This window comes from Anabrus simplex, chromosome 4 (assembly GCF_040414725.1).
Source record: "Anabrus simplex isolate iqAnaSimp1 chromosome 4, ASM4041472v1, whole genome shotgun sequence".
Taxonomy (NCBI): Eukaryota; Metazoa; Arthropoda; class Insecta; order Orthoptera; family Tettigoniidae; genus Anabrus; species Anabrus simplex.
In genome coordinates, this window is record NC_090268.1 from 75,150,748 (window position 1) to 75,174,286 (window position 23,539).

Below are 23,539 nucleotides of genomic sequence, written 5' to 3' on the forward strand. Positions count from 1 at the left end.
ATTTTCACATAAAAATAAACATAAGATGTCATGTATATATCTTGTATTAGTTATAAGGAAAACAACATTAAGGTTACATGTTGGTAATTCAGATAATTGAGTCGAGTGGTTTATCTTGGTTTTGCTTTATTCTTTGAACTGCTTTATGTGTGTGAACTTTTTTTTTTTTTTTGCTAGTTGCTTTACGTCGCACCGACACAGATAGGTCTTATGGCGACGATGGGATAGGAAAGGCGTAGGAATGGGAAGGAAGCAGCCGTGGCCTTAATTAAGGTACAATCCCAGCATTTGCCTGGTGTGGTAATGGGAAACCACGGAAAACCATCTTCAGGGCTGCTGACAGTGGGGTTTGAACCCACTATCTCCCGATTACTGGATACTGGCCGCACTTAAGCGACTGCAGTTATCAAGCTCGGTGGATTACTTTACCGTTGCCATTAATGCTTTCACGGCCCGTACTTATAGACATGATATGGTATAGGCTTTTGGGCTTGTGCTGTGTCAAGAAAATAAGGTGAAATTCTTAACGTTTCGCAGAAAACTGTGCTCTGCGTCCTCAGAAGAATTCTCGACTGTCCATGAGGATGCAGAGGACAGTTTTCTGTGAAACGTTAAGAATTTCACCTTATTTTCTTGACACAGCACAAGCCCAAAAGCCTATACAATATCATGTCTGGATTACTTTACTGTTTGCATTTTTAGGTGCCTTGTACTGGCATGGTAAGTGCCCGACGCCCATATAACATTGTGGCTGTTCGGACTTTCCTATGACGGGGGAAGGAAGTCTCTCGCTTCCGTGTGCACTGCATAGCAACACAGTACATTTCCCGGCTGGCAATTCTCTCCTTTAAAATCATAGGTCCATTTGGTCTCAGCATTTAAAAAAATGAAACAAACAAACATCGGCATTGACAGTATTGTTTGGTGCGAACGAATTGGTTATAGGCTATAAGCCACGCTTTTTCGCCAACTGTCAGCATCGCCAGTGTTCGTGGATTCTACTCTCCACACACTGTCTGCTACGTGATATTGTGGCGTTCCTTAAAACACCGAATACAAAATAATTAATGATTCCGCTCAAACATAGCAGATATGAAGCACACTGTAGACACTCCGAAGTAGGTGAAAGTGTGCAAAGTTACCCCTGCATGTTCCAGAAAACGCAGAGAAATTATGAATTTAAATTACTCTGTAAAATACTTTTTTTAAAATATACAGGCAGTTTCGAATTAAAAGTTTGAATTTCGGTAACGGGACCGACATTGTTCTTCGAATTATGAATTACCCGTATTTCGAATTAAACTATTTAAATAACATGCAAAACCGTGCCTCATGTTACTGGGAACAAGAGCTGCTTCGAATTAGGCGAGATTTTGAATTAACCGATTTCAAATTATCAAGGTTCTACTGTAGTGGCTTTATTCTCCCAAGCCGGGCTGGGTGGCTCAGGCAATAGTAGCCTTAGCCTTCTGAGCCTAAATTGGGAGGTTCGATCCCGACTCAGTCTGGTAGTTTTGGAAGGTACCCAAGCACACTAGTCTTGTGTCGATATATTTACTGGTGTATTAAAGAACTCCTGCGGAACAGAATTCTGGGACCTCAGTTTTTCTGAAAATTTAAAAGTAGTTAGTGGAACATAAAATCAATAATCTTCCAATTGCTAACCTCAGTGGCACAGTTGGTTATTGAATGTACTTTTGTTTCCAAGATAGGTGTTTTGAACTTGGCAAAGATCTTTGGAATTTAGGGTGTTTAAATATGACAGTCCCATGCTGTCTTCCTCTGGCCCATTAAGGAGCTATTGTGGCACCAGTTTTCAACAATTTAGCACCTAGTAATTGAAGAAATGTTGAACATGTTGTTGTTGTTGTTCCAAGTTTTTATTTTTTTTATTACTATGCTTTCTTTCCCATTGCATCTTAATGGCGTTGGTATTTAGTCTCACTTCCCCCTTTAATCCTTACAAGCACTCTAAAATATGGACATTCTTACATTTGTTGCAGTTTATTCCCTGAGCAGAATGTAGTAAAGACTGCTGAAGCATTGTTGGTTGGACAGGATGCTGTTGTAAATCAGTGTCTCAAGCCAGAATTCTTGAGACTTGCTCCACCGTTACATAGCTGTGAAGATGAGGTGATGCCTTGATGATTTCTATTTGTATGTAATGTAATAGTGTAAAATTTAACAAATTAAGATCTTGTCATCATTGAATTAAAATATATTTTTTCACTACTAATTTATTATGGTATGAAACTATTTATTTAAACTAATGGTAAGAAAAATGTAAAACAGTTAATAATAATATTGGTTCTGGCTAACTTTGTTTATCATTTGTGTAAGAAGTTGTTGGTGTAGTTGCAAACATTCTAAAGACCAACAATAAATTATTGACTGCAAAAAACTGACCTCTGAATTCCAATTGAAAGAAGTCTCAATGTATTCAGGCTTGGCTGTAGAGCTCTAGTAAGCAAAAGACCTCACATGAAATACAAATTAAGACTTAAAATGTGACAAAGGTTGAAAATTCCATCCCATGCTCAATACTGTTGTTACTCTACTCCCATCCTCTGTCCCTGAACTCACATACCGTATAATCTCAAGTACCACCCGCCCCTGAATAAGACCCGCATCGTGAATTTTAAAGATTGGTGGTGGTGATTACTGTTTTAAGAGGAAGTACAACCAGGCAACCATCCTCTGTATGTTAAAGGACAAAATTTAACAAAAACGCTTCACTCAAATTTATTTACAGTATTTGCTACAGAACAAGAATATCATTTCTCTTCATATGTTTCACGAATTTAAAATAGTTTCAGGCAGTTTTTAAGAGTCCTTGAAATAATACCCAATAAACACATACAGAAAAAGTTATCAATCACAGAATGATAGCTAACACTTCATTCATCATCAGAAGTACCAACTTTGGAGTTTTCACTATCACTTTGACCATCACTTTCCCACACAACGTCATCTTCGCTGCCATCCATAGCATCAGAAATACTGCACTTCTGGAAACTTTCCCAGACGAGGACACCAGATATATGATCCCATACTGTCTTTACCCATGAACAAAGCAGTTGAACTTCCAGGCGCTTAATGCGACTATTGCCAGCCACCACCCACTTGGTATACAGCTGTTTCAAGGCTGAACAGACGTCCGGATTGATTGCTAGGTCGGTTTTTGTGTCCTTGGTTTGCTTCTTCACAGCTTCTTTTGTGTGACTGCAGTAGCTGTCGATAACAAGTAAGCTTTTCCGTCCAAGCAGTGCACCAGGACGACATTGCCAAACACATTTCAGCCAGTCTTCCACTAGTAGCCTGTCCATCCAACTGGAGTCCTGAGTTCTGACGATAACACCAGCAGATAGATCTTCTTTTGGAAGCGTCTTTCTCTTCAAGACAACGTATGGTGGAAATTTAGTTCCATCAGCAAGTATACATAACATTACCATACACCTCTGTTTTTCATTACCACCCATTCTAATGGTAACACTTTTTGACCCCCTAACACTCACAGTACTGTCAAATGGCATTTCAAAATAGACAGGCACCTGATCTGCATTTCCAATTTGGAAAAGCAGATACAAATTTTTCTTTTGCAACCGAATTATGTGGCACTGAAAGGAAAACAGTTTTTCTTCATAGGCAGTAGGAACACGCTTTGAAATTGTGGTGCGCCTTCTAATGCTCAGTCCATTCCTCTTATAGAAATTTCTGATCCACCCTTGGCTTGCTTTAAACTCTGGTGTAGAAAGTTCTTTTTTGCGATTTCCAATGGTTTTAATTGGCACATTTCGGTACACGTGCCCTATCCCAATTCCAGCCTTTCTGTTATGTATTTGTACAGAATCCTTTCAATTTCAGGAAACTGTGCACTCTGCCTGCAGAAAGCTCTAAGATCACCACTACTGTTTAAAAGAAAATCTTTCTTCTTTCTCCAATCTTGAATACAAGATTAATCTATATCGTATTTCTTACCGGCGGCATGATTTCTGATAATTTCAGCTTCCTTTATAACTTTCAGTTTTCCACTTAAAGTAAATGACCGCAAGCGCTTTGTTGAATTCATGTCACTCTTAAGAACGTGAGAATGTAGACTGACTGCCGCCAAGCACTTATGGTAAAAGAAAAGTGAAAGTGTGTTTGGTATTGGGGGAGCATGCGCTGAGAAGCTCGGTTGCTAAGTCACGGCGACCACTACTGTGCCAATGTTTGATTTCAGGGTTGTTCCATACTTAGAAATAATTTTACTGAGCTTATAAACTACAGCCAACTTTTAGGAAAGTTTTACACACATTTATAGATCAAATCTCCATTATCACATGAAATACGTCAGGGAGAACAATATGGTCCACTTGTTATTTTCAAACAAACGCTGTCGGAAGATGTGGTTGAATCCAGTGCCAACCCTTAAAACTAAAATACACAAAAAAATATAACATTCCCTAAGACAGGTGAAGTATCTTGCTGCAAAATGAAAGCACCCAATGTTTAGAAATGATATTTTTGAAAAAAGACATGTGGGTGGTCTTCAGAATTATACATTATATGTTCTTATTGTTTATAGTTTCTGCAAACTTGAATGCAATTCATGAAAAATGTTAATTTTGGTCAAACTGGACCTGAGGGAAAGGAAATATTTTGTTCATTAGCAGTGATATGTCAATACTTTAAGGTTAATATAGCTTGAAATAATAGATTTGATAATGTTACAGTACCAATTTGCCATATTTTTTGTATATATATTTAACAGTAAATTTTCTTTCTCTTCTAGTTGGTATGGTTGAACATATCTAGCCCAATAGAACACAAAGTAGCTTATGATGTGACGATGTGTGTTTCAAATTGTGAAGGTGTAGAAGCAAAGCGCTTGATGGCTCGAGCCTTTAAAGGAGCTTTGACAGTTCAACAGCAGCAACATCTTCGAGCAGTACTAGACAATGATCCGAAACTGGTATATCATATTGGACTAACTCCAAGCAAGGTAAACTACTGTCCTGTATTCAGCTCTGTATTCCTGTATTGTATGATGAGTACTCAGCCTGAAGGCTGGTTGGATCGTCAACAGCTCCACCATCAGCTGTTTTAGGTGACCTAGGCATCACTGAAGAGGGAGATAAGGAGTTAGGTGGTTTCCCCGTTGCTTTTCTCACCAAGACAGACGTTGCTGTTACATGTTAGTGAGCCAAGCCCATCAAAGTTTACATACCAATGGACCATATCAGCAACACTCTCACTCCATTTATTTCAGGGTCTGGCTGCATCAGGAATGGCTTCTAGCATTGCTCATACCTCAGTTACCTTGATACAGGATTGAGACTGGTTAAATGGAAGTAACACTAGCCCATACCAAAAGATATAGTGTACTGTAAACACTAGGTCTCATTAGCAAAGTTTATGTATATAAACAACACTTTTGTAGAAAAGGTATGTTTACCTATTCCAAAAATCTCAAGCCAGTCTGTCATCAGTTGTTCAGATATTCATCATATCTACTGTGCTATTAAGTTTACTCCTTCTGGAAACTGGTCTGTTGGGAGCAATTTTCTCATCAAAATAATCTCTTATAGACTTAGTTTTCTATCACCAGCAGTTACATACAACATTTCACAGGCTCCAGTAGATTTAAAATTGATTTAATATATTTATCTTGTACAGTAACATTTGATGGTGTCTCAAAAAATTAGAATCGGTCAGCACTTGTAATTTTTTTTTTTTTTTCTAGGGGCTTTACGTCGCACCGACACAGATAGGTCTTATGGCGACGATGGGATAGGAAAGGCCTAGGAGTTGGAAGGAAGCGGCCGTGGCCTTAATTAAGGTACAGCCCCAGCATTTGCCTGGCGTGAAAATGGGAAACCACGGAAAACCATCTTCAGGGCTGCCGATAGTGGGATTCGAACCTACTATCTCCCGGATGCAAGCTCACAGCCGCGCGCCTCTACACGCACGGCCAGCTCGCCCGGTACTTGTAATCTGACCAAACAGATAACTGTGGGGTTTTCTCAAATTTTTAATTTAGGTGCTGACAGGTTATCTATTTCTCAATGTAATCTACAGCTAGATAATGTGCAATTGAAGCACGAAGTCATAACAACAGACTTGAACGCAACATTTGCCCAAACTGATCGTAAGGGCATGTTAGCCGACTGACGTCGCCAGCGTCACATCAAGGTGGCCATGGTTCAAATCCTCGCTAATGCCTGTGGGTTTATTAAATGAAATGTCGCATCCCTATGGTTCACATTTCATGTGAAACTGGAGGTTCTGTAGTTCCAATCATGATATCAGCATTCATGTTAAACTAGAAGTTTGCCTTAAACTCTGTTATTAGAATTTTTAGCTCTCCTTCCATCTCAAGTGACTTAATTCTAATAACTTCATGGCATATCGTGAATACTTTATCTCGTGTCTCACAGATGCATTCAAGTGTACAAGGTCTTAAAATTTCCAGTTGCAGACCCTCTAAACACTTTTCTCGATGAAGTAACACACTGAAACTTTTCTTCACCAATTTTCCTAATCATATTACATTTGCATAACAAAAGTGCAAACTTCCACCATCCTTTAACAATGGCAGTGTGCAAAATCAGTTTCTCAACCTATCTCTAAAAGTCAACACAGGCCAATTAAATACCAAGTGTTCTTAGCGGCCCATCCTAAATACTGTAATACCATTCCAAAGGAGAAGGCTGACTGGGTTAACTTCACCAAGAGCTCAGACAAGATAGTATCACATACTGATCCAGTTCAGAAGCCTATTCTGATGCCATCAAGGAATGTTCTCGTAAAACAATCTCGCACAGCTGTAGAATCCACTATATACAAGGCTTAGATTCTTTTGTGGTAGATCAGTTGGAGAGTTACATTTTGCTCTTTGAGGAGGATCATTTTAGAAGAATAGAGGCTGGTCAAAATATGACCCACTCAATAGGAAAAATTAGAAGAGAATGCTGGATTAAACTGATGAAAGAAATGGACATGTCAGAAATTAGTGTAAAAGCATGGAGACTGCTAATACGCTTGAACAGTGACCCCACCAAGACATCAGCCCATGCCAGTGTGTCACCTAATGAGATTGCACATCATATTTTGGTGAACAGTAAAGTAAATCATCGAGCCAGATCAGTCAAACTCATAAGAGACATTGAACAAGAAGCATGTGAAATTTCCAGCCATTTGTTTTGGAGGAGCTTGAAAGTATAAAGGTGTGTAAGAATTATAAATTTCCAGGCCTGTAGAACAGATCAAGCACTTTGGAAATCTAACAGAAGAAAGGATACTCAACTTTTCAGTAGCTGTGTGGAAAGCTGTTAGAGCCCAAAAATCTGGTGGAAGACTTAAATAGTTGCCATTTCCAAACCTGGTAAAGAATCCACTGATCCGAAGAACTTTAAATCTTGCTTCTGTGTCTTTGAAAGATCTTTGAAAGGATGCTTCTCAATCGTCTTGACACCTTATGTTGACCCTGTTTTAGTCCCACAACAGGCTGGATTTAGGCCAGGCAAGAACTGTACTGCACAAATGCTATACCTGAATGAATGAATGAGTGAATGAATGAATGAATGAATGAATGAATGAATGAATGAACACAGTATATAGAAGATGATATTCAATGTCTTAAGATCACAGGAGTTGTATTTGTTGACCTATCTAAAGCTTATTTTATTATTTTATGTTCCATAAATTTGATGTGCTTACAAAGGATTACAAGCTTCCTTGAATTCTTGCCACTCTTCTACAAAATCAACAATTCAACATTGACTTTCAGGGTCACTGCAGTACATCATCATTATCATCCGCAGTTTCCTTGGCCAACATTCAGGCTCCCCTTATTTTTATTATTTACACTGATGCCACTTCCACCTCATACTACAAGTTTCCTGTATTCTGACAACTTCTTGTTCTTGCAACCTAGAGAGAAAAACTTCTAAACAGTAGATATTAATTTCTCATATGCTTTGGATGTTCCCTCCAGCTATTACTTCTTAAGGATGACAATCTCAGATCAAACCCATCAGAAACCCAGATATGTGCTTCTTGATGAAAAGAAACAAACATTGCATGTGAAGTGGATGGGAAAAATGCTGGAACATAGTGTTACACCTCAACCTTGTCTCATTCTCTCTCCGCGTTCCTTCCCGCTCCACCAGAACCAAAGACCTTCTCCACATTCCCCGCACTCAGCACTCAATATTTCAACGATCTTTCCTAATCCGCCTCCCAACACTCTTTAACAATATTAATAGGAGACAAGAGCTTGATATAGCATCAAATAAAAGTGTATTCGAGAGGTGTGTAAATAGTATCTTAAAGATAAGTTGATGTGAAGGGATTATACCGCCATCTTGACCCACGACGACTTGGCTATGAACATGGACATTCTCATGGTTTTCGATTTGGACAGTTATTAGTAGGATGTGTACCTGATCTTGTTATATTTTGTTATGTTTGTTATATTTTGTTATGAAAGTTTACGTTTGTCAAATAGTCTGTTGACAGTGCAAGTGAAATTTACTCAGTGTAGCTGTATCTTGTGCTTCGTGAATAAATAAATAAATAAATAAATAAATAAATAAATAAATAAATAAACCTCTTAACTGGATATTATTGATGTGCTTGGTGTAACCTGTCCTGTGTATTTTTTCAGCAGATTGTTGTTACACGGCAGCATAGGCAGAAAAGTTAGTAATATCACTAATATCATTCATCTGTGATACAAAACGTAAAATAAAGGAGTTTTAATTAATTAATTTTAATGTTAGAGAAATTTGTAACCATTTTCATATTAACTGCAAGGTAATTTACCTGGTTGGAATTTGAGTCTTTTGTTCATATGTTCATATGTTAGCACCTAAAATTAAAACAAGTAAAAGAAAGGTATATTTACGAATTACACATCATGCTAGTGACATTGTGAAAGATTTTACATTAACTTCACGGGGTCAGTTACGTCATTTACCTCACTAGAACTGCAATAATTTGTGTCAAAGATTATTTTCGAAAAGTAAGGGGTTTCGATACTTTCCCGTTTTGAGAAATACATACTGTTTTCTGGCTTATAAACTATCCCCTGCAGCATTAGAAGTCCAATTTGAGATTTTATATCAGTTGGATTTGTATCCAACCAATCTCTCGCTCGTGACCGTGGTTTCAATTTCGGATGGGCTTCTAAAAACTGTTTAGCATACACATTGGTCTGTTCGGCAATGAGTTGAAACATATCATCTGAACTGTTCAAAATATTCCAACACATTGGATCCATCGTCGAAGTCCACATTTACACCACTAAACCAGAAAATACAAATTTCTGACATGAAACACTACGCGGCGGGAAAGCTTGAAACACGTCTAGCACTTCGCCTTCATCCTATTCGTCATGTTGTTCATCTTGTTCTTCATTCTCATTCTCTGAACCACTTTCACTATCAGACTCACCTTCATCTGTATCAAACCACTCATCTTTGGACTTCTGAGAAGATAAATCGTCACATAAGTGTTGAATAATCTCGCCTTCTTCGAGCGTTTCGAACTTAGGCTTTGAACAAGATGCTGCCATATTTGGCCTACTGCGGACAAGTATCACCATACAGTTGTAAAATAAAAACAAATAAGGTTCAAGAAGCGTCACATGTGGTATTTGTTGACATCGTGTGGGAAAAACATCAATTAAGCCGACAATACACGACGCGGCAAAGTAGCTCATCATACGCAGGAGATATTCGCGGTAAAAGACGGGTACGTATATATTCGTCATGCCCATTACCCTGTAACATTCAGCGTACGAATATGTACATCATGTCCAGCTAAGAGGTTAAGTATCTGGGTGTCACTCCAGATTTCCTGCTAACATACAGGTACTACTGTACCAGCACCTAGGCAAAAGTCTTCTCTTGCAATGCTTTACTCCTAAAGGTGGCAGGATCAGATTGTGGTGCTCATCCTGAAACAGTAAGAACTATAGCCTTGGCACTTCGCTACTTGGCTGGATAATATGCCAGCCCTGTATGGTATAAATCCGTCCAAGCCAAGAAGGTCAATGTTGCAGTCATATTAGTGGAGTAATTTGAGAAGTGATTTTCAGACCTTTCCACCCTACACTAATCAAATCCCTCTTTCCTTCAACCAAAATAAAAAAATATATATGATCAGCTATTCATGTAGTCATGACAGACTGGCAGACAAAAATATTATTGAACTTATTTTCAACTTTTGTGTGGCTGATCTGAAATAAGAATGATGTATGAGGCAAACATCCAAACAGTATTAACAAAAAGAGAATATTTTAGTTTCATCATCTTAATATTTTAATTTTGGATTTCTGTTTATTTGCTTCAAATCTCGTATTATTTCATTAAAGTCCGCCTCCTTAGCGTAATAGCTGCTGTAAAATGTAGAAGAAAGTAGATAATCAGTGTTAATTTTAAAAGATTGTTCTAGCCAATTACAGTATTATTTCAGTCATTGTATGCAAATTATTTCTCAGCTTCCAGATTTGGTGGAAAGTAATCCCCTTATTGCCATAGAAGTTCTTCTGAAATTGATGCAGTCAAGTCAGATCACAGAATACTTCAGTGTTCTGGTCAATATGGAAATGTCATTACATTCCATGGAAGTTGTCAATAGGTATGTAAATGGTGTAAATGTTTGTGACATGTTAATTTATGCCTTTGCTTGTGTTCATTGAATTAGAAACCTGTGAATTCTCAGAAGTTTCATTCCAGTGATGACTTATGGTTCTAAGATTTAAATAACATGCATGAGGAGTGAAAATTAATTTCACTAACGAGCTAAATGAGAAAAATATTAACTAAAATTGAGATTTTCATGCATTAAAAAAGTTATAAAAGAAATACTGTATTTCACCACATAATCGTCACATGTTCAAATTTTGTTCCTCAAGCTGCTTTAAAGGTAAATGGAACTGCAGTGTAAATTGCATATGAAAGCACAACTTAAATATGTGTAGCGTATGGGGAGTTTAGCAACACAGTCACGTTTGCGAGATGTCAGTATAACTTTCGCTAAATACATTGCCGTCGACAATGCGGAGACTACTTCAGAGAACCAGGGTCCCGCCATGTTAATTAGCTGTGATCACATGACGTTGTCATATGAAGCTGCCGCTCCAGCTGACGAATGTGCGTATAGAATAGTTTGTATTTTTGGCTTGTCTTTTAATTTCTGTCAGTTACGCACCACATTTTCAATCACAGAAAATTTTCTTTCCTCAGCTCTGTTTCTGTACTGTTCAGCAAAGACAATTATGCTTAGCTTAAAGACCACAGAATAGTTTCTGTAATTACCCATGATCACAAATAAATGGGTTGCTATGTAAATTACTGCCAGTAACTGTTCATTATTATTGCATTAAAAACAAAATATTTCTACAAACATGCAAAAAAAAAAATTAAACTTAAATTCTCTCACACACACACACACACACACACACACACACACACACACACACACACACACACACATGCGTGTAGAGTACAGTGATCATGTCCGTAACAAACAAACAAATGCATCTTTACATTCCAGATCAGTCGATGCTTCCATGAGAGTACCTAATAAACACAAAACAGGGAAAACCTACATCATACCCTCAGGACATGGAGAGGCCAACTTGTGGTTAACTGCAAGAGTTGCAAGCAGGGGTGTACCTACTCATAAATTTCCCAATACCGGAATGTTCGATTATGTATTATAGCAGACCACAAGAATGTGGCTGAATACATGACTGTGTTAATGAGAAAAGGAAACATTCATTTTGATGTTACCAGTGACAAGAACAAATATATTAACTTTTTTTATCATGAATTAGATTCTCATTGACTCATTTTATCGCCGTTTGCCTGCGCGTTCTGATACCAATGGATCCCTGGTTGCAAGGCTTTGAAAGCTCTACTAGTAGACAAGTGTGTACGGTGCTGGTAATTCTTCGTGACGTTATCAACAAGCGATAACTTACAGCGTTGCGTATTTCAAATGAGAACTCATAATAACACTGGTGAATAAATTGTACATTGCCTCGCGACTATATTGTCAAACTACAAATCGTGCTGCTTTTCTTTGGAATTTTTCCAGTTCTTGAATCATGTAATCCTGGAAAGAGTCCCATAAACTGGAATCATTTTCTGATTGCCATCCATCATACGTATACCAGTATTATTTATTTTTTATTAATTTGATTTGGACTATTTTAATGATTTTGATGTGTATACGTGAGTATTACTTGCACCTTACACTTCTATCAAATGCAATTTAGTTATAAATTATTTTTTTGAGTAATACATATCTTGGTATTAAAAATTCTTTGCATAATGGTTGCACCCTACAATTTTTTCGTAAATTTTTGTATAAGTGCAACGATTGTGCGTTGAACTATGGTACATTGGTTGGTTAGTTATGTAAATCCTGATAGTGACATTTCCAAATCTGTGAGTAATTGAAACATTAATGTCACTGTTAACATTGATGCTTTCATGTCCCTTACTTGTAGACATGATATGGACTGTTGGGCTTATGCCATGTCAAGAAAACAAGGTGAAACTTGTTACATTTCACAGAGAACTTTGCTCCACGTCTTCAGAAGAAAATCTCGACTGTTCACGAGGAAGTCTTCTACAATAATGAGGGTTTGCATTTAAGAAGGGAAGGTAGGGATATGTTATTTAGTTTTGGTATTTTCCAAATTTGTATGTTCATCATCACCAGTTGGTTCATTCCAAGCTATGTGTTATGTGTTAATGTCATACTTTCATAATGTCTGTACACCCTCCCCCCCCCCCCCCCCCACTCACTCTCTCTCTCTCACCGGGCGAGTTGGCCGTGCGTGTAGAGGCGCGCGGCTGTGAGCTTGCATCCGGGAGATAGTAGGTTCGAATCCCACTATCGGCAGCCCTGAAAATGGTTTTCCGTGGTTTCCCATTTTCACACCAGGCAAATGCTGGGGCTGTACCTTAATTAAGGCCACGGCCGCTTCCTTCCAACTCCTAGGCCTTTCCTATCCCATCGTCGCCATAAGACCTATCTGTGTCGGTGCGACGTAAAGCCCCTAGCAAAAAAAAAAACTCTCTCTCTCTCTCTCTCACTGTCTCACTTACTTTCTTTCCATTCTTCAGCTTTGTTCTATTCTATCCTGGTGTCTTTCGTTGCATTTTATTTTATTAGTTTCTATTTATTTCTTCTAACACACTCTTCCCTGATTCGTCTGATGTCCTCTCTGATACTTCTCAAGCATGCATAGTGTGATAGGACATCTTAATTGGAGCTTAATGTTGTCATCAGCTCCTGCTTGAAGCGCCGTGCCAGCATACAGCGAGCCACCTGGTGACGAACGAGCGTACCACTACAGCTCCAATGGTAAAGCATTCTTAATTCAAACCCTCATTATTGTAGAAGACTTCCTCATGAACAGTCGAGATTTTCTTCGGAAGATGCGGAGCAAAGTTCTCTGCGAAACGTAAAGAGTTTCACCTTGTTTTCTTGGCGCGCCATAAGCCCAAAAGCCCATGTAATGTTTATTAACGTCACTGTTTCTTGTTGCAATTTCCTCTGATTTTTCTTAATTTTATTTCAGGTTAACCACAACAGTGGACCTTCCGACTGAATTTGTTCACTTATATATTTCAAATTGCATATCAACATGTGAAACAATCAAGGATCGCTATATGCAGAATCGATTAGTTCGTCTCGTGTGTGTGTTTCTTCAGTCTCTTATTCGCAATAAAATTATTAATGTTCAGGTAAGTTGAGATTGTACTATGTGAATGTTAGTAAGACCAGTTGTACTGACAGTAAATAACAAGTGTAGGATTTAAGCTCCATAGTACTGTGAGAAGTGGAGAGAAAAAATTGATTAATACCGTATTTACTCACGTATTAAACCCCCCCTTTTTTTTCCCCCACATATACAGCCAAGAAAAGTAAGGGGGGATTCAATATGCGATAACCTCAAATTTTGTTCAGTGAACACATGACTTCTAGGCTATAAAGAGCTATAAGTTGTACATGTTAACATTCAACACTATTCTTTAACAAATTTACAAATGTATTCTGAATATTACTGGCTATTTTTGTTGGAAAGCAGAATTTCTAAATTTAAAAAGAATAAGTGTTGAACGCATGACTTTTAGGCCTTCATATAAAGTAAATATAGTCAGTTTTAGTTACTCTTATATCACGTCATTCGTTTCATCTCATTAGCTCCCCTGATGAGGTTGATGTCAGGAAGGGCATGCGGTCATAAAAACTCGCTACGAAAATTCGTCTCACTTCAAACTCGACTCCATAGAGAAAAGAGATACGGGTATCATATTATGCAGTATTAATACAAAAGAACGTAATGGCAGTCATTTGTGTCTGTCATTTAAGCAGTAGGCCTACCACACAGTAAACCTGATCATTGCTTTCGTTTGAATTATCGTCGTCTTGTGCTGCTAACTTCCCTGCTACCGGCATGTCGTCATTCCAAATGACGTCATCTTCACGGCAATTGCGAGTATTCAAGATCCCGTCTTTTTGCAACTTAAAAAATTGTTTTGTTCCAGACTATAGAGTCCAAACAGTGAGAATCTATTCGCAAATGGTTTCTGGAGTTGATCTCTGGTATTCCCAGTTGATGTATGTGTAGTAGAAGGCACCCCTTCTGAATAAAGCTGTGCTGTGAAAAGCGTGCCAACCCACCAGCTTATAACTAGCATATGTTACGAGTTGTACTTTCGAATGTAATACATAGTGACCGGAAGCATTCTTTGGATAACTGCGGCTATTGAAAGCCAGACCTTTATTTCTAAGTATATTTCATGCTTGTTCTCTACATTTATCATATCAGGATTTACCTAAACAGCTGTAATTGGGATAAGAGAGACTGCATTGTTCAGGTTATGTATGCTACTAAGTGCCCAGCTAATGTCGAAGTTCCACAGCGGAAAGAATAAAAATAAATAACAGGAAAGCTTGTCGCATTTATGGATATCTACAGGTGTGGCGGTAATGCATTTTATTATCATAGTGTTTAATTTTGCATGTTCGTTGCCTCCATATTTTTTTATTAACGCATACTATGTTCTGTTTGGCGTGTCCAAAAATCGTAAAAGTAGTTAGTGGGGACATAAAATCAATACTATTATTATTATTTAGATACATTGGCGAGTAAAACAATCGTTATGATAGGATTGTTTTTATCGCGTTTTAAACCTATTTCTCTCCAAAGATTACGTAGGCTATATTGGCCCGAGTTACGAGATATTAAACGGTAATTTTGTTAATGATCTCCCCTACTATATTAATAGTAACAACCGTGAATATTTCTTAACTAAAGTAAATCCCGTTTCTTGATGCCGAGATGGTGTAGCCCCCAATGGCGGGGAGCTGCATGTACCAATTTTTACCGCATATTAACTTTCCTGCCATTCTTAAATCTCAGGCAATACGGTACTGGGAATCAAACTCAGACCCCCGAGAATGGCAGCTAACTGTGCTAACTATTATGCTGGCAGACATTCTTAACTACAGAAACGAGACATATAGCATGACTAATGCATGCTTTACTTGCGTAGGTCGGACACAAAACTATTCACCTATTTTTACGACGTCATCAGAGCTGCAGTAGGCCTATGCTATGGAGGAAACATTTCTTAACCCATTCCAGTCTGGGCCTAACAAACGTTCTGGACTGGGCATTTTTAAGGATTTTTAAAACATTATATCTCTGTACCTGTAGGCGATATTTGCATGATTCTTTTATCTTTATGCTTGTTTGAGCATCTAATTTTGAAAAATGCTGTTTGTATCATGTCAACTATCACATGATATTTTAAAATTGTTTATATATTATACCATGTTTTGCGAATGGAGGAAAGGTCTGGCGGATAACTAAGCAAGTACTGTTTTCTGAAATACTGCTCTATTTACCCTATTTTGCTAATATAAAATGTGCATTGCAATTACAAAACAAGAACAATAATGAGTACGATATAAAATAATAATTTTTCAATAATAATAGTAATAATTACAATAATGAAAATGGCAGCAGGGCCGGGCTGAGTGGCTCAGACGGTTAAGGCGCTGGCCTTCTGGCCCCAACTTGGCAGGTTCGATCCTGGCTCAGTCCGGTGGTATTTGAAGGTGCTCAAATACGTCAGCCTCGTGTCGGTAGATTTACTGGCACGTAAAAAAACTCCTGCGGGACTAAATTCCGGCACCTCGGCGTCTCCGAAAACCGTAAAAGAGTAGTTAGTGGGACGTAAAACAAATATATTATTATAATGAAAATGGCAGCTCTTATGAAATTTTATTTTAATTGATAAATTTTGTCAAAAGTTACTCAAATATAAAATTATCGTTCCATTTACTACAAAAGACTTCTGAGAAAGAGAAAATACAGTCTTATAAACAGACAACTTTACTAATATGTAGACAATCTTACGTATTCACGCAAATTTGAAATATGCGGCAACATGCGCTAGGCCGTAAAACGAACTCCAATCATAATGAAATGTAAGAAGTTGTTTCGAATTCATATGTCAATAATATGTTCATTTGCGCATAAACTTATAATATATCATAAAATATCGAAAATATCACTTTCGTCAAGCACATGTTTGCCAGGAGAAGCCATATCTTAGAGCTCACTGAGTGACAACATCTACTGATGCATGCTGATCGAAAATATCATAAATTCTCTGACTTAGACATATAATACTTCCATCTGCTTAAATACTCTTGTAACTAATACACGAAGAAACCCAATGTAATCACCAGAATGTGTGCATAGCTTGTTCTCGATTTTTAGTGAATTGTCAAACCTTACTACGGGCTATGCCCGCAGCGCAGCTTGAACGTAATTTCGGCCACTGCGAGCTATGCTCGCAGTTAGACCGGAAAGAGTTAACTACAGAACACAGATGTACTGCATGACTGTGACGCGTATTTTCATTGCGCGGGTCGTATGGGCGAAACTATTCACAAGTTTGTGTGATGTCATCGGAGCTGCAATAAGGCTTGTACCTGCTTTGAAGTGGAATCGTTGTTCTTCTCTGATGAATTATGTTGGAAGGTCTTGTATGCAAGATTTTTTGATTCATTTTCTTTGTCCCAAAAAGCCAGGGGGATCTAATACACGAGTGGGTCTAATACATGAGTAAATACGGTATATGTGGAGGTTTCATAAGTCATGGCAACTGTTTTATATCATCATCGGGTAACTCTGCTGCACAGGAAGTCCATGTTGTGCATTCAAAGGCAAAGGCAGTGTGCATCTTAGTTCTAGCGTCAAATGGGATCGGTGGGTATATGAACTAACAGCAGTGTGGCAGTCGAAAGATAGGCACATACAACACAGTGTTGTATGTAGGTAAGTCAATAAGTATCTGCAATTTTGCTCTGATTATCTTTAGGTTGGCTCTATGTTATTGTGTGCTCACCAGCCGCTAGATGGCACCTATGTCTACGTCTCTGGTAGGTTTCAGCGTTATTAGATTAGTACAGCTTTGTGACGTAAAGATGGCCGTGCCACTCTCTGTTTGCACCAAGGAAGAACAGTGTTCCGCAATCCGTTTTTTGTGGTCTGAGGGTGTACCGGGAGCAGAAATTCATAGAAGACTTTCAGCACAATACGAGGACAATATTTTCCCACAGCAAAGTGTTTACTGGTAGATTGAACAGTTCAAAAGGGGTCGCACGAGCATGGAGAATGAAGAAAGATCCGGGCGTCCACCTGCAGCTGTAACTGAGGCCAATACTGAACAAGTGCGTGATATGATCCTGAATAACAGACGAGTGACTGTTGATGATGTTGCAAACCATATGGACTTAAAAATGCTCTAAGAGGCTGTCGATTCAGTTCTGATCAACAGGTGAAGGAAGCCGTGCATACATGGCTTGCTGCACAACCAAAAACTTGTTTTTTTTTTTTTTTTTTTTTTCAGGGGGTATCAGAAAGCTCGTGAAATGGTGGACCATGTGCATTGAAAAGCAGGGTGACTATGTTGAAAAATAATATCAATAAAAAGTGTGTACTCTTTTCATAATAAATTTTAAAAATTGATTATAGATACTTATTGACTTGTATTTTATTATGCACAAACTGAACAAAAACTAGCATGGCAAACAGCTAATGCAGAAGTCACAAGGCATCAACACATTGTTGGCAATGATGAGTGATGGGGAAGGCGCTGAATACCATTGGCAATGTTGGTTGTTTCATTTTGTACTCCCCTGTCATCGATATGCTATTATGATGGCTGCCCTATCTGCTAAACTCATTCCTTCCAATGGCTTCTTCATTTGTAGAATGGGAACAAAGTTTGCATGGACTGAAGTCTGGTGAATATTGAGGGTGTTCTATGACTGCTGCACAATGTCCCTGTTTGGAGCCATTGTGTTGGCTGAAACTTTATAACAGAGGAGGAGTATGGCATTATCCAGCAGTGCTGGACATTTCCACCAAAGTGTACGACACACATGTCCCTGCAGAAATGTGCAGTAGTACGCCAAAATGAGCATGACCTATGTGGTTTTGTCACTCCTTGTATCTAATTAAAAGAAATAAGTTTCATAATGATAGATCCGTATTGAACTGTGATTACAATAGAGTAAAATAATATATTATTATTGGTCCACCTTTTCAATACAAAATGAAAATTACATAGGTACTAGTTTCGACCTAGTAATAGGTCATCATCAGCCTGAAGTAAATTAAAGCGTAAATATCGAAGAAAAACATAAACAATGTAAACACAAGTACAGTCTTTTTAAAGGTACATACCATGTGGGAATTTGAGTAGATATATATTAAAAATAATAACTCTTCCAATTGACGAAGCACTGAGCGGAAGTTATGTAAAGTTCGGTGCGCCGTATATTATAAAAGACCACTGTGCACTAAATGATGTAATAAAGAAGAAGAGTAGGTTGAATGCTGGCTTCTTCTTAGCTGTTGTATATTCGAAGAAGATTACGTCGTATTTTGTAAGGTATTGAAAGACGTCAAAATACATGGATGTTGGAAAGGCTCTTCATTTTTTGGAACAAGGCAATTGTTGTGCGAGGAGGCTTAGGAAACCAGAGAAGCGCTATATTATGTTAAAAAATAGAGATCCTTAAAAAAGTTCCGTGCGTCGTATAAATTGTGGAAATGGAAATCGAAAAAACTTGGTTCTTAAGCGATAATGTTGTTCATTCAGAGATCAATTGAAAATAAAGAATCGTAACATTGTCTTCACAAGATGTTTATAAAGTAGAATTAATAGACGATGCGAAGTATGATACTAGGAGAAAGCTCTTCTGCTTCTGGAATCTTGAAGGACGATGGATGTTTCACGAGGTGGAATAACATATATGGAGTTAAATAAAGGTGGATATAAATTCGCAGTTCAATGCGGACCATAAATTTGATTCTGAATAAAAGACAGTAAGATACCTCCGTTTCTCTCTTCAGCTATAAAAAAAAAAAAAAAAAATCTCATACCTTTATTTTCCTTCCTTCACCTCCTCAAAAATTTTCCTTTGATCCTTACCTACCTCCGTTTCTCTCTTCAGCTAAAAAAAAAAATCTCATACCTTTATTTTCCTTCCTTCACCTCCTCAAAAATTTTCCTTTGATCCTTACCTACCTCCGTTTCTCTCTTCAGCTAATAAAAAAAAAAAAAAAATATCTTACTGTCTTTTATTCAGAATCAAATTTATGGTCCGCATTGAACTGCGAATTTATATCCACCTTTATTTAACTCCATATATGTTATTCCACCTCGTGAAACATCCATCGTCCTTCAAGATTCCAGAAGCAGAAGAGCTTTCTCCTAGTATCATACTTCGCATCGTCTATTAATTCTACTTTATAAACATCTTGTGAAGACAATGTTACGATTCTTTATTTTCAATTGATCTCTGAATGAACAACATTATCGCTTAAGAACCAAGTTTTTTCGATTTCCATTTCCACAATTTATACGACGCACGGAACTTTTTTAAGGATCTCTATTTTTTAACATAATATAGCGCTTCTCTGGTTTCCTAAGCCTCCTCGCGCAACAATTGCCTTGTTCCAAAAAATGAAGAGCCTTTCCAACATCCATGTATTTTGACGTCTTTCAATACCTTATAAAATACGACGTAATCTTCTTCGAATATACAACAGCTAAGAAGAAGCCAGCATTCAACCTACTCTTCTTCTTTATTACATCATTTAGTGCACAGTGGTCTTTTATAATATACGGCGCACCGAACTTTACATAACTTCCGCTCAGTGCTTCGTCAATTGGAAGAGTTATTATTTTTAATATATATCTACTCAAATTCCCACATGGTATGTACCTTTAAAAAGACTGTACTTGTGTTTACATTGTTTATGTTTTTCTTCGATATTTACGCTTTAATTTACTTCAGGCTGATGATGACCTATTACTAGGTCGAAACTAGTACCTATGTAATTTTCATTTTGTATTGAAAAGGTGGACCAATAATAATATATTATTTTACTCTATTGCACTCCTTGTATCACCGTGGTGATACCATATGATGCCATTAAACTGACTAACGCTTCAGTTATTGTTCTTATGCCTGTACCCAGGTTTCATCATTTGCAATAATGCGATTGAGCACATCTTTCCCTTTGCGCTGAAATCGCTTCAGGTGTATACGGCAGGTTTCATATCATATCCACTTCTGCACCTCTGTAACGATTATAGCACTCACTTGGATTACTTCTCCCGCACCTGTAAGTCCTTACATAAAATCAGCTTCATGGTCCGTATCGCACTTCAATAGATTCACAATTAAGTATTTATTTTCCACCTAGTCGATACAATGATTGCTTAAGGCAATTTTTAATGGTCAAAAGTGGTACATGTTTCGTATATTATCAACATCTTCAGCCACATAACACTGTTTAGATGAAAAATGTATAAAATTGACAAAGTAATGCTTTAGAGGAAGTGTCCTTAAAATTAACATAAGATTGACAAGATTAAAACAAACAAATAACTCAAGAGAAAATATATAAATTATTTCTACAATAGAAAGCAGTCGTCAAGGAAACACTTGTACAATATTCCATAGAGAAATTGTCCTAATAAATATTCTTATAATTTTTAATTTATAAATTGATCTTTTTTCATGAATTATTAAGAAAAGAATATTTATTAGGACAATTTCTCTATGGAATATTGTACAAGTGTTTCCTTGACGACTGCTTTCTATTGTAGAAATAATTTATATATTTTCTCTTGAGTTATTTGTTTGTTTTAATCTTGTCAATCTTATGTTAATTTTAAGGACACTTCCTCTAAAGCATTACTTTGTCAATTTTATACATTTTTCATCTAAACAGTGTTATGTGGCTGAAGATGTTGATAATATACGAAACATGTACCACTTTTGACCATTAAAAATTGCCTTAAGCAATCATTGTATCGACTAGGTGGAAAATAAATACTTAATTGTGAACCTGTAAGTCCTGTCGTAAAATTTGGAATACTGTCAAGCGAGACATACCCATATGTGTGGATAATTCCTATATAGACCAATGCTGATCTTCTGTTAAGCACTGTTCAATAGTGGACACGGACACACCTGTTTGGATAGAAATAGGATATCCTCTACACACCCAATCCTTGGTTGCTATGCGTCCATGTTGGAAGACTGTTATCCAATGTGCAACAGTTCGATATGGAAACGTCTCATGACCTACAGGTTCCCATAGCTCTGCATAACGCCGAATAGCATTTTGACTGCAGAAAACTGCAATTTGCACACACGACCACCGTTCCACTTTACTTACATCCATCTTGGATCGCAGCTAGATGTTCACCAACTGTGTTAGGCACTGGTACCAAGCTACTCATGGCCTTCTTCTTCTTCTTCTGCTTATTATTATTATTATTATTATTATTATTATTATTATTTTTTTTTTTTTTTTTTTTTTTTTTACCACATTGCACAAATTGCAGGTGTTGCAACATATTTACTTGAAATGGAGATATGGTTTTCTGTAAAAATTGTATATTCTTGAGAGAAGAATCAGTGATAAATCTGAAGGTAATACTTAAAAGTATCTGAAATGTATAGAAATTCAAAATTGGCTGCAAAAATATTGAAAGGTCTATTCTTACAAACAACAGCTCTATCCATTAAGGAAAGTTGATCTTATTATTGATCACATCTTTTTATGCATACCACTCACTTTACTGTTGGCATAAACTTGACTGGTCTAACAGTAAATAGTTACCTTGAATTTCAGGGAATGATGATATGGTTTGCTAATATAGTAGGTGGAAGAATTCAGGGCATATTTAAATATGCACAGTACATGGATATTGTTGATCCCCCAACTGAATGGAATTTTAAAATGAATTTGACTGAAGACTTGTATATTAATAATTATCTTTCATTTATTTTTAGGAATTATTCATCGAAGTTCAAGCTTTCTGCATAGAATTTAGCCGCATTCGTGAAGCTGCAGCATTATTTCGTCTCTTGAAACAACTTGAATCAGGCGAAGCCGGAGTGGTAGCTTCTGGACCTTCAAAGAATAAAACAGAATGTTAAGGGGAAATTAAATTGTTCACGTCTAGTTTATAGAAGTATTTTTGACATGTTCATACATGGAACTAGATCAAGAATAGAAGACATTGAACTAATGGAGGGAGCATTCTTCTCAGGTTATAGTCTCCTATCATGACATGTGTATATATAGCACAAGAAATCTCACAATTGTAAATATAGCGAAACCTCTCCATCACAGACACTAATGGAATCATAAGTTATGTGTACTAAATGGAGATGTTTGTAATGAGAGAGGTTTAAATACTTGTAAAACACAGTATTACTGTAGGTCTATAGAAAAAGGTAAATGTACATATTTTAAAATCTAACTGTTGTATGCTGAACTCTAAATAACATAATACCAGAAATTTGAAATGTACATAAATACATTGGTACACTCATCTCATTCTTACATTCATCAGCATTTGTCCTACTATTTGGCAAGTCTGCTACATGACTCCACTATCTCCATTTGATTTGTTCATGGACAGTGTCAGAATGTAAACTTACGTTCTTCATGTCGTTGCTGTATACAAATGTCCAAAGTACAACACGAACAATTATTTTATTGTCCGGCTCCATGGCTAAATGGTCTTTGGTCACAGGGGTCCCAAGTTCGATTCCGGCAGAGTCGGGAATTTTAACCATCGTTGGTTAATTTCTCTGGCACGGGGGCTGAGTGTATGTGTCGTCTTCATCATCATTTCATCCTCATCACGACGCGCAGCTCGCCTACGGGCGTCAAATGGAAAGACCTGCACCTGGCCTCGGACACTCCCGGCAATAAAAGCTATACGCCATTTCATTTCAATTATTTTATTTTCTATATACAAATTAAGGTTCTATGAATGTGACACAAACTGCTGTCTTGTGATACTTCTAATCAAATTATATATATATATATATACATACAATGTACACAATTCTATGTTGCCAGAACACAAACTAAAAGTTTGTAGCAAAAGTATAAAGTCTCTGAAAGGAAATA

The 23,539-nt window shown here is 37.3% G+C and overlaps 1 protein-coding gene across 1 annotated transcript in view; it reads left to right on the plus strand.

The window, feature by feature from the left end:
* The window catches only part of Not11 (CCR4-NOT transcription complex subunit 11), a 42,460-nt gene extending 19,341 nt beyond the window's left edge, over positions 1–23,119 (plus strand). Inside the window, exons 6-10 of the mRNA XM_067145115.2 lie at positions 2,004–2,133; positions 4,775–4,984; positions 10,487–10,626; positions 13,586–13,751; positions 22,408–23,119. Coding sequence (XP_067001216.1) covers positions 2,004–2,133; positions 4,775–4,984; positions 10,487–10,626; positions 13,586–13,751; positions 22,408–22,554 — 793 coding nt within the window. The 3' untranslated portion in view covers positions 22,555–23,119. The remainder of the gene's footprint in view (positions 1–2,003; positions 2,134–4,774; positions 4,985–10,486; positions 10,627–13,585; positions 13,752–22,407) is intronic.
* The last annotated feature ends 420 nt before the right edge of the window (positions 23,120–23,539 follow it).